General features: G+C 38.4%; 1 protein-coding gene across 1 annotated transcript in view; it reads left to right on the forward strand.

The window, feature by feature from the left end:
• Positions 1-12459, forward strand: part of SH3RF1 (SH3 domain containing ring finger 1) — a 179938-nt gene that overhangs the window by 104096 nt on the left and 63383 nt on the right. The window contains exons 3-4 of the mRNA XM_019441031.2: positions 9439-9714; positions 10788-10883. Coding sequence (XP_019296576.2) covers positions 9439-9714; positions 10788-10883 — 372 coding nt within the window. The remainder of the gene's footprint in view (positions 1-9438; positions 9715-10787; positions 10884-12459) is intronic.

Here is a 12459-nt window from a genome sequence, read left to right on the forward strand (position 1 = left end):
CTGCAGTTCTCTGTTCATTTTGCTTGTGGAATTCAGAATGTAACCCGGACATCTAGTGAGAGGCTGACTAGTGCTAAGTGTAGGGTCTGATTATAGTAGAGACCCTATATACTATGTATACTCTGCACATTGGTGATGGATTTCCTTTTCAAAAAGTAGCCGTCTTTCTAGGCACTAATCTCCATACCTCTGGACTTCAGATTTCTTGTTTTGCCAGGTTTGCCATTCTCTTGATTGCCAGCGTAAGTTGTTATTCATTGTGATGCTTTTGTATCTTTTCTTCCATGTGCATATAGAGTCACATATTTGGCATATGTGGTTATTTCTCATTTTTTTTCTAAGTGCTGCTACTGGTTTATTTTTTATATATTTTAATATTAAGATAAAATTTACATATGTGAATTACAGTTCTTAAGTGTACAGTCTTGGTGTGCCTGGCTGGCTCAGTCAGACGGGTGCATAACTCTTAATCTTGGGATTGTGAGTTCAGCCACATCAGGTGTAGAGATTACTTAAGTAAATGAAACTTTTTTAAAAAGAGTACGATGTAATACATTTTAACACATTTGTATACCTGGATAGTCAACATCCTATTCAAAATATAGACTCTGTCTCTAATCTCAGAAATTTTCATCATGCCCACAACTCCACCTCTGATAGACAACTACTATTCTGATTTCTATTACAGTAGATTGTTTTCGCCTATTCTTGAAGCCAAAGAAGTGTGATTGTATAGTATCAATTTTGATTTTTTTCACTCACGTTTATTAGTGATTCTTTTTTTATATATAACTAAGGATTCCATTTTTTGTCTAGTCTCTTGTTCATGGACTTTTGTGTTATGAATAGTGCTGCAGTAAGCATTTCTGTGACAAGTCTTTGTATGATCATATATCTTCATTTCTCAGTTAATACCCGGGATTAGAATGTTAGGTCATAGAGTAAGTGTATGAATAATTTTATAAGAAATTGTCAAACGTTTTTCCAAAGCGGTTGAACCATTCTAGACCCCCACTAGCAACATATCTGAGTTCTGGTTGCTTTGTATCTTTCACAACATTTTCTGTTGTCAGTCTTTTTAATTTTAATCATTTTAATGGTTGTGAAAGCATATCTCACTATAGTTTTATTTTGCATTTCCCTGGTGACTAATGATGTTGAGTACCTTTACATGGCTATATAATAACTTCCTTCTTGAATTATATCTTCAAATATTTCTGTTTTTTTTATAATGTATTTATTTATTTTGAGAGAGTGGGGAAGGGGCAGAGAGAGAGAGAGAGAGAGAGAGAGAGAGAGAGAGAGAATTCCAAGTAGGCTCCATGTTGTCTTCACAGAGCTTGACGTGGGACTCAACCCCACAAACTATGAGATCATGACCTGAGCCAAAACCAAGAGTCAGACACCTAACCAACTAAGCCACCCAGGTGCCCGAAATCTTGTCTGTTTTTAAATTGCACTGTTTGTTGTTGATTTGTACAAGTTCTTTGTATTTCTGGATTTAAATCCTTTGTCAGGTATATGTATTGCAAATATTTTCCTCTTTGTGTGGCTTGCATTTTTATTTTCTTAATTGCATTTTGATGAACAGAATTTTTCAATTTTGATGAACCACAGTTTATACATTTTTATGGTTAGTTAGGGTTTTGGGTTTTGTTTTTGTTTTTGACCCACCTAATCCCTAAGATAATCTCCTGTGTTTTCTTCTAAAAAACAGTTTTAACTTTTACGTTTGTTTTGGGGATTCATCTCAAATTAATTTTTGTATATGATGTGAGGTAGGAGTTAAGACTCATTTTTCCCCATATGGGCTTCTAATTATCCCAGAACCATCTGTTGAAAAGACTTTGTTTTCCTAAATTGAATTGCCTTGGCACTATTGTCTAATTGCCCATATACATGTGGGTTCATTCCAGTGGTGTTTTAAGTCTGAAACTCTGAACTTTCTTTCACATATAATGTCATGTCTAAATTACACGAGCATATCTCTCTGGGATATTAATGAAAACACTGGACCAAAAAAAGTCTAAAGCGAGGCAGTTGAATTAGATTGAGGCCTTACCTGACCTTTCTATTTAATATGAAAACCTGCTCCCACACACCCCTCTTCCTTTGTATTTTTGACTCTCCTTACCCTTCTGGGTTTCTGTAAGGATTAGGCAAAGACCATGCAGAGTTCCTCATACATAGTCGTTCTTTTCCATCTAGTCCCACGCCCCCATGGGCAGGTGGGAGGTTTAGGAAAGGGCAGAGGCAGATTCCTTGCCAGGAATCAAGCTGTTTTTCAAATAGACAGAAACTTGACCTTTTACCAGGAAACATCCCTCATCCTGCCATGAGTCCCCAAGATCATAGCTTAAGTTACTGCAGAAAATTTTCCCAATAACTTTTCCTCCCCTTTGCAAAATACTATTGTAATTATTAAACATGTGATGAAACAGAAAACTAATATTCAGGGCAATGAGTGACATAAATTTCCTGCATTTTATTTCTGTGACTGCATTCTCAATAGCTATCTTCCCTTAGAGAAATTCAATAAGATTTGTTTTCTTTAATGATTTGTCTGTCAGATGGATACTCCCTTTTTAAGGCCAGCCAAGAAAAAAAGCTATATATCATCTACGTGACTATTTCCTCATAACCACCAGATGAGTTTAAAAGGAAAATATTTGTTTGTATGGTTTGCTATGTAATTTGCTTTACATTTTTCAAATGCCAGCAGTTTGCTTAGTACAAACTGAACTGGCCATTTCCAGAACAGATCATGTTTTTAGTCTTGTTTCCAGAGCACATTGAAGTAGACACCAGTTAGCAGATTAGCTCACATTTCCCTGTTTTTCTCTGGCACTTTCATGTGCTACAGGTTTGGAATGAGGAATGAAATTCTTTCCTCCGTATTCCTGCTCCTCCTGTGCCTCAGTGTCAAGTGCCCACCATATTCTGTGTTCCTTAGAAGGCACTGAAGACAGTTTCAAAAAGATGGGTTCACGATCTGTCATTCATGAGGAGTATCAGAGGCACAGAAATATGTGCGTACATATACTGTGCAATACATTTAAAGCCAATGAGCCCGACTGTCCACAGAATTGTCTTTTGTTTTTCCTTTGGATATGGTATTTTTACACTTAGTCATCCATATCATAGACCTCAGCCACCTAGATAAATTCATTGTTTTTTGTTTATTTTTCCAGCAAGAATTTATTCACAGACACTGAGGTAAGTGCTCATGATGTAAAGATGGGTAACACATAGTCCCAATCTGCAGGAGGTTACAGTCTGGTAGGGGAAACAGGCTGTAAACTGAGTAAGATGAAAGCCATAGTAACAGTATGCATAAGACATGCTGGATGAGCGAGCATAAGAGAAGCACTTTCTCCAGATTTGGGTGAGGCAGGCTTGGGAGAATCTTCCCCAAGGAGGCAATGGCCACTACATCTGGAAAACAGAGTCTGTCCTGCTGACCTGCACCGGAATCAGTCTCTGATCTTAGCCTTATTTACATCTGATTCCAAGCAACAGAAGTAGTCATGCTAGAGAAAATAAAAATAGAAGTGAAATAAAAGCATGTAATTATCAACTGCAGCTGTATCAAGATATGTGCTGGGGACTCTCGATGTAGGAAGATGGAGAGATGGGCTGCTCTTGAATTTTGGTGAAGGAGTATCTTAGTCCATTTGGGCTGCTCTAATACCACAGACTGGTTAGCTTATAAACAATAGAAATTATTTTTCACAGTGTGTCAGCACGGCCTCATTCTGGTGAAGTCCCCCTTTCTGATTCATGGCTGGTGCCTGCTTGGGTTTGGTTCAGGTCATAATTTCATGGTTGTGAGATCGAGGCCCACATCAGGCTCCGATTCTACCCTACACAGATGTATTTATCTATTCTCTATACTGCAGTTCCTAGAAAAAAAGAGTCTCATATAATTTTTTTCTTAAGTTTGGAAAACTCTGCTCTTTGTTCTCTTTCTGGATGATTGAACATAATCTTTTTTTTTTTTTAACTGTATTTATTTTGAGAGAGAGAGTGTGGGTGCATGCGAGTGGGGTAGGGGCAGAGAGAGAAGGAGAGAATTCCCAGCAGGCTCTGAGCTCAAACTGACCAACTGTGAGATCATGATCTGAGCCACCCAGGTGCCCCTGAACGTAATCTTATAACCTCAACTTACTTCATTCTGTATTTGCATTTGGTTAAGTATTTGATTAAGTATCGACCGAATAAATGACTATGTATTATCATTTGATTAAATAGCAGTGAGAATACTGTCCAGGGAAATTGGTGAGAAATCTGCTACTTTGTCTTCTGTCCTTCTAACCTTGGGTTTTTTTGTTTTTTGTTTTTTTCCCTCCCTCCACCCTTTCCCTAAGCCGTTAATATCACTAAAACAACGAGGTTGAAAGCAATAACTGGCTGATTGCTATTTAGTCATGGGTTGGGATAGAAACTCCCTAAGGGCTTGTGGGTTGGGTTGTAGAACCTGAGGGTGAGGAGGAGTGGATAGAGTGTATGCAGTGTGAGCAGGAGCTGAGTGCACAGGGCACTAAAGCAGTGCAAAGCCAGCTTCAGCCCACTTTCTTGAGGCACCATGTCTGGAGTGGAGGAGAAAGATAGGCAACCTGGAAAGAGTCTGCTTAAGGAGAATGCTGAAGAAAATGAGCATGCAAGAAAAGATGGCAGTGAAATAGTAAAATAAGGACCAAAAAACGAATAAATGTGAATGAAGAAAACATGTTTTTCTTCATTTCTGTCTGTTCACAACTGCCATCCTCAAAGTGCTGGTAGATATGATTAGTCTGATGAGAAAATTTCATGTGACAAACGTGGGGTGGATAGCAGATGGTAGCTTAAGAGAGTGATCATCAGAGAAAATGTCTCAGCACAGTGCTGTCCAGAAAAAATTATTAAAGGAAAGAACAAATAAGAAATGGACTATTACGGGAGTGCCTGGGTGGCTCAGTCAGTTAAGTGTATGATTTCAGCTCAGGTCATGATTTCGTGGTTTGTGAGTTCAAGCCCCACATTGGGCTCTCTGCTGTCAGCATGGAGCCTGCTTAGGATTCTCTCTCTCTCTCTCTCTCTCTCTCTCTCTCTCTCTCTCTCAGAAAGTAAATAAACATTAAAAAGAAAAGAAACGTAGGGTGCCTGGGTGGCTCAGTCAGTTGAGCGTCCGACTTCGGCTCAGGTCATGATCTCGCGGTCTGTGGGTTTGAGCCCCACATCATGCTCTGCTGACAGCTCAGAGCCTGGAGCCTGCTTCAGATTCTGTGTCTCCCTCTCTCTCTGCCCTTCCCCCACTCACACCTTGTCTCTCTCTCAAAAATAAACATTTAAAAAATTAAAAAAAAAGAAATGGATTATTATGGAATTATGGGATTCTTAGTCCTTTCTAATACTGCTTTGGAAAAATAACTTGTAATACTTATCTTGGATGTTATATTGAGGTTGAAACATTTCAAGGGATGGTCAAATAATATTTGAATAATAATCCAACCTAGACATCTTGATATCAGTACGTAAGACTTTTTTAACTATTGAAGAATATTTTTGCGAAATACTATTGGTATATTCCGATAGATTTTCACTTTGTAGGGAAAAGCCAACATGTATTTTGTTGTCCAAAGGACATTTAAAAAAATCCTTTCCTGAACCATTTTGCTACTTGTTACTCTGTATGTATTACTTTCTATTACTGTAATTTCTTTATGCTTCAGTTCTTTCTGGAAAGTTTTTGAAAGTCAAGTTGAAATCAGCCATAGTTCATGCCCATTTAGATTTAACTAAATTCTTAAATTATATACACCATGGTGCTGTTCCTATGGCAAGAGTATCTTCCAGATATTCTTTTTAGTAGGTCATTGAATCTTTTTTACTTTATGGAGCAGTAAGAAATGCATGAAGGAATTTGAATTTAAAGAGGCTGTCTTGCATGTATATCTGGGCATTGGCATTTAGAGTCTATAAAATAAATTGGCAGTGAATGTTTTATTTACCCATTAGAATCTCAGCTACATCATCAAGTACTGCTTTGCTAGATATATTGGAATACACTTGATGATACAAAAATGGAGTGTAGAGTATTTCATCAAAAATATTTGTGTGTGGGTCTCATAAGGATTTTAATGTCATGTAAAATATCTGTATACATAATGTAGAAGCAAAAATTACTTTAAGAGTAAAACTAGCCCACTGTCGTATTTATTCCTTTCTATATGACCAAAATAGTCACTGTTTATTGAAATGTATTCCAGATTAAGAATCGTTATAATAGCTCACCTGTCTAAATTGCCAAGGTTTTTGATAAAGCTGGCAGCATGAATGACAGCTGCAAACTCAAGGTTAGACTGCAGAGTCCGTTTCTCTCTGGCTTTCTCTCCTTTTAAGCCTCCCTTTCATGTGTAGCCAAGTGAAATGTAAGCTCTACAGATCCTCGGGGGCCTTGGCCTGATGAGAGGATACAGAAGAAAGGCAGCAGTTTGGAAAGCCTGCCGAAGGCACGGGGGGCAAAGGGCCTGGGTGATGACATGACTCCCAGACCTTTCAAAGGAGATGAATGAGAAGGCAGTGCCTCCGTGGGCCCCGGACGTATTTTACCCACAAGAGTAGTCTGAGGCTATCAAACCAATTGTTTTGACTTTATCCTTCAGATGTTGCAAAAGGAAAATTCATTCTTTTATTGCCCTTCCAAGTCATGTAACCATTTATCCTTAATCATCTGCAGTCTGTGTGGGAATAAGTCTTTTAAAGATCACTGAACTTTGCTTGATTTGAAATCAGAGTAGAATTCATTTTATTTAATGTGGGAAACCTTCTTTTGAGAAACTTGACACAAACTGGCTTTTTAGCCTCTTAGAATTTAATTGAAAAAGAACACCATAGAAAAACACAGCCAGATGCGCAAATATCTGCTTGTGGATTAGATTGCCGTAAGCTTTATGATTCTTTTTTCTGTGGTTATTGATCACTGAAATAGCCTTAGCAGTCAAGATTTAGCAAAACAGTGTGAATTAATGAATTTTAGGTTGCAGTCACAGGGATGTAACTAGGCTAACCATAATGGATATCACTGTTATCATGAGTTTTATCCTTACCATTCATTGTATTAAGTATGTGTGATGATTTTAGGGGTACTTAATAGATTTGCTTTGGTGGAAAAGTTAATAAGTCCATTGGGCCACTGGTGTGTGGAAGTGATCTGTGAAGAAATAAATTCCTTCAGTTTCCACGTGAGCATATCACAAAAGAACCATACTGTGGTTTTTTTGGGAATTTTACAGATCTCTTCAAGAAGCAATTCAGAATGGTTTCTAAGAGTGCTAAATCTGTATCTTGGTGCATGGATTTGGCTGGCATGGATTTGGACAGAGTAGGCCAAACAGAGCTAATTGAGGTGGGGAAAAAATCGAGAGAACAGGCCATAATGGTGAATAGAGTTATTTGTCACCGAGTTTGTAATAGGATTTTCAATTAATTCATGCAGGCTTCCAATGCCTTACATTAGCCCTGTCAAGATGAACTACAGCCACATCTAAAAGCCATCCCCTATTAAACCGTGCATGTCAGTGAATTTGTAATTTCTTCTGTTCAACCAGAAGATGAATGGATTCCACTTAGAAAACAAATGTGTGCTTCAGAAACGCACATTTCAAGATTCCAGCACTTCCTTGGAGGAACATTCTTTGCATTGCTATACAGTGAATATGTATTAAAAATGTAATTGCTATGTGAATTCGTCCAAAAAGGAATAGCATCCAGCTGCGTAGAGACAAATACATTTTCAGGTGCTGTGTTTCACTGGTGAACAAGGCTTTTCATACTGGGCATTGACAATGATGATAATAGTTCATGGGTGCGACAGCAGTTACTAACTGCTGGGTCTTTTGTAGCGGTTTACATACATTAACTCACCAAATCCTCGCAGCAACCCAAATGAAGAAATTGAGGCACACAGCTAGTAAGTGGCCGAGCTGGGATTCAAACGTGGACATTCTGGCTCTGGAGTCTATGTTTCCAACCCTTACATAAAACTGCCTTATCATGGTCCCATACAGCTGTGTTCCAAGAGTTGGTTTATTACAGGACTTGTCAGTTCTCTGTCTTTGACTCCATCACTCTTTCAGTGTTTCATAATAATATTCATTTCTATGTTTATTTACTATTATTTTCTCAAGCCTGCCTTGGGAAATATTGTTATATTTTGATAACCAGACTTCAATAAATATACAATAAAGTAGAGAATGCAGTGAGGCATCTCTGTGAGAGTAGACAAAAATTAGAGTCCTTCCTTAGCATTCGACACTGAAGGGGAATATGACTAAAGTTCACAGGATTGTGAGGCTCCAGAGTTCCTGATGGGCATTTTCCTTCTGCAGAAACCAAGGGGCACAGCAGAATTGTTTATGAGATTAGGTCACGGTCAGATAACAGAAGTCATGCCTTCATAGGCAGGATCTTAGGTCAGGGTCCAAAAGTCAGAGGGCACATGAGGGTTTCAGAACTTCTGGAAGGCTCAGCTCCTGTCTTCTCAGGATATTGGCCTCTAGAGCAGCTCTCATTAACCAAACACATCACATGGATCAAGCCAACACAAGATGACTGCCAATAGCATTTTGAGAGCCAAGAATTGGCTATTCCTCTTAAGCCAAACAAAAATATTTAACAAAAGAAATTTGGCTTAGGAGCAAGCCAGACTCTAACTCTCTGACCAGAAACCAAAGTAATTTTTAAAAAGTGTATTACGAAGTTCTGTTGCCTCAAGAGTATAAAACTGTGATCCACTTTTTTGGGGAGCGGGGAGATGGAGGAGCACAGGGAGAGGGCAGTACTGTGAGTAATGCTTCTTCCTATTCATTAGAAAGATTCAGCTGTAAAAAAAGAAAAAAATTCAACTAGTTAAGGCTTGTGCTTAGCACATAGCTATCTGTCCGCCTGCCCACTTCCTGTCCATTTTCCACTCTCATGCCAGCCTCATCTGCCTGACTGACACATGCTTCTTACCATGGCCATCTGTATTTCAAACCTGTGAGGGCTTGTCTTTGCCTGAAGGACACAGCGATTGAACCTCTTTAACATGTCATTCAAGATCTTCCATGAGTTAGCTTCTGTCTACTTCTCCTACACTTTATATTCCATAATTCCTGCATTCTTTATAAAACTCAGTCCCTCTGCACAGTGTGCTCCATGTCTTTGCTGGTGCTGTGCCCTCTGGTGAGAATGCCTTACTTTTATCTTTTACTCCAGCTTTGCCTGGCTAACTCCTATGTATCCTTGAAGACTTGGCTTATGTGTCACTTCCTCCAGGAAGTGTTTCATTTTCCCACCTGCTAAACTCCAGAGACCTGCACTCTGTGTTGAGTTGACCTTGACTAAAAATAATAATACAGTTAAATTTTTAGATGCTTTTGGATCATTCTTTAATTAAAACTCATCTCTTTCCCTAAGGGTATACCTCAGTTACCTTGTGCCAAAGCATTATACAACTACGAAGGGAAAGAGCCTGGAGACCTTAAATTCAGCAAAGGTGACATCATCATTTTGCGGCGACAAGTGGATGAAAATTGGTACCATGGGGAAGTCAACGGGATCCATGGCTTTTTTCCCACCAATTTTGTGCAGATCATCAAGCCGTTACCTCAGCCCCCACCTCAGTGCAAAGCACTTTATGACTTTGAAGTGAAAGACAAGGAAGCAGACAAAGATTGCCTTCCGTTTGCAAAGGTAAATTTAGAATGAGATTTTCTGTTTGCCAACTCTTTCTGTGGACCCAGATACACAGGAATATGGCTTATATTTCCTTTCACAAAAAGATAAAATAGTTTTTAAAAATACCTGCGCTTTTAAAAATACCTGGAAGCAGTTTTCTTAAAGTCACAAAAAACTGGACCATTCTTTTTTTTTTTTTAATTTTTTTTTTACTGTTTATTTCTGACAGAGAGAGAGAGAGAGAGAGGAAGCATGAGTGGGGGAGGGGCAGAGAGAGAGGGAGACACAGAATGCCAAGCCGGCTCCAGGCTCCAGGCTCCAGGCTCGGAGCTGTTGGCACAGAGCCTGATGCGGGGCTCGAACTCACACACTGTGAGATCATGACCTGAGCTGAAGTAGGATGCTCAACCGGCTGAGCCACCCAGGCGCCCCTAAAACTAGACCATTCTTATATGAAAGATAATTTTGTTTGATAGTCTGTGTGGTATCATTTTCATATTTATAGCCTAAATTTAATTCTAAGCCACTTTACACGGTATGTGTGCCACTCAGGGATTTTAGCTTACTGAATTATGAATAACAAAATGAGACATCATTACTTTCTTATTTTATACATAAATTTCTTTGCTGAAAGCACACAGGAGTATATCCACTGAATTGATAAAATCCTTTAAAATTTTAAGTAGATAAACACAATAGTGTTTTTTATAAAGAAAAGCAGTAGGATATGCATTTAAAGGTGGGTATTTGGTGTATTATCAGAGAGAATGTGAGAAGAGCCTGAAAGCCAGTCTAAAACGGAAGTTCAAGAGGCTGGGGTGAGTAGCATTTAAGGTTGTAATTTGTGGATCTTAACATAATGAGCAGCCAACCCCTGTATAGAAGGAGTTTATAGTTTTACAACGGTCTGAAAGAACCAACAGGTTGTAGTGGCCACTTAGTTTGTGGCAACATTGGATTCATGTACTAAAGATAGGTCATGGCATTTAGATTCATTTACTCTTGAAACTTGAGCCCCTTTATTGAAAAGGGAAATTAAGTGATGAACTTAATGGGATCAAAGAGACTAATGTTTGCTGTTTCTTCAGGATGATGTTCTGACTGTGATCCGCAGAGTGGATGAAAACTGGGCTGAAGGAATGCTGGCAGACAAAATAGGAATATTTCCAATTTCATATGTTGAGGTAAGTTAATCTGTAGAAAATTCAAACATGTTAGTATTCAGCTTAGTAAACAGATCTTAATTATGCAATTTGGGTATTACGAAGTCCTTAACAGTCATTTTGCAATATGTACACACAGCAAATTCTTAGGTTGTGCACCTTAAAGGAATATAGTATTATATGTCAATTATATCACAGTAAAACTGGGGTAAAAAAAGAAAGACAAAACCCTAGAAGGAGAAGGAGGAAATGGGGAAGGAGAAGAAATCATCGTCTTCACAACACAAAACATCAGGAATGCCCTGTTCCAGATCACTGGATGGATTAGGAAGAATTCCTCCATCCACCTATAGTTACTGAAGACTGTGAAATGTTTGAAACCCTTTACCTTATCCCCCTGCCAAAAGCATTCCTGTGTCTTGTTAAATGTTACTGTATGCTTCCTGTCAGTACCTATATTGTTTGCAGGTGTTCTATTCTGTTTGCCAGCTTTGGTTGATAACGTTCTGAGTGAGGTGGCAAGTGAGTGTATCTGTGTACCTATTTCTTTCCTTATCTGCCACGTCATCAGAACCAGAATGGTGATTTGCAGAGTAGGCCTCTAATAAACATGAAGTAAGTGAATGAATCTTCCCCCATGTCATCCCAGCAACACCTTAGTCCCTTCTCCCTTTTTAATCAGCTTTACCCAGAAAGGTTACGGCCAGCCTGACTCAGTGAAATCTTTATAGACAGTATCTATAAAGTAACACGGTTCTATTTTAAAGAATAGCACAAATTAAAAATGAAATAGGATGTGACAGTTTACAAGAGGCCTACATCATGTATCATAAGCATTCATGTCCTTTATTTATAAGAATTTCTTGCTGAAAATTGAAGGCATTTTTAAAGAATGAGACACAGCCCAAACAACCATAAAGGGTTAGCTGAGGTCACAGAAGGATTCTGGAAGATGGGAGTTCTTAGCGCATATCTGTGTGATGGATAAATAAGGGTTAACCAAGAGGAATGGAAGAAGAACATTTTTATGACAGGAAGAACATCCATGCAGAAGACTGGAATGTGCAACAGCCAAAAAGTAAGAGAGAACACCGATTGTTTGGGGGAACTGAAAGTAATTCTGTTGCTTAAGATATCAAAGCATGTATCTGAAGCATATGAGAAGGAAAAACCACCAGCACTTATTTTCTCATCTTTTTATCTGAGGCGTTTGTTTTGGCATGATTTTGAAAACTAAAATGACAAATTGTGTCATTGTAGTTAGCACTCAATTTTTCCCATAGACAGTAAGATTGCCAAAGATTTCATTAAAAATCAGTTTGACTACTGTATACCCATGGAAAAATAATTCAAACCATGTATGAGCCTTGAATTTTATCCATACCCTTCAAATGTTCCTATTTATTGAAATATTTTTTACTCCTTTGAAAGTAAACAACAGGAAAAAAATTCTTACATCTCAGGCAATCCTTTCTGTACATTATTTATATATATTCTAGCTGTGGGTCATGGAAAATTATAAGCATTTCCAAGTATTTGAATAGTTACACTGAAAAGCATGGGTAAGCACAAGATTAGTAATGAAAGCCTGTCTTTA

This window comes from Panthera pardus, unplaced genomic scaffold (assembly GCF_024362965.1).
Source record: "Panthera pardus isolate Hobbes unplaced genomic scaffold, ASM2436296v1 HiC_scaffold_13, whole genome shotgun sequence".
NCBI classification, from domain to species: Eukaryota; Metazoa; Chordata; class Mammalia; order Carnivora; family Felidae; genus Panthera; species Panthera pardus.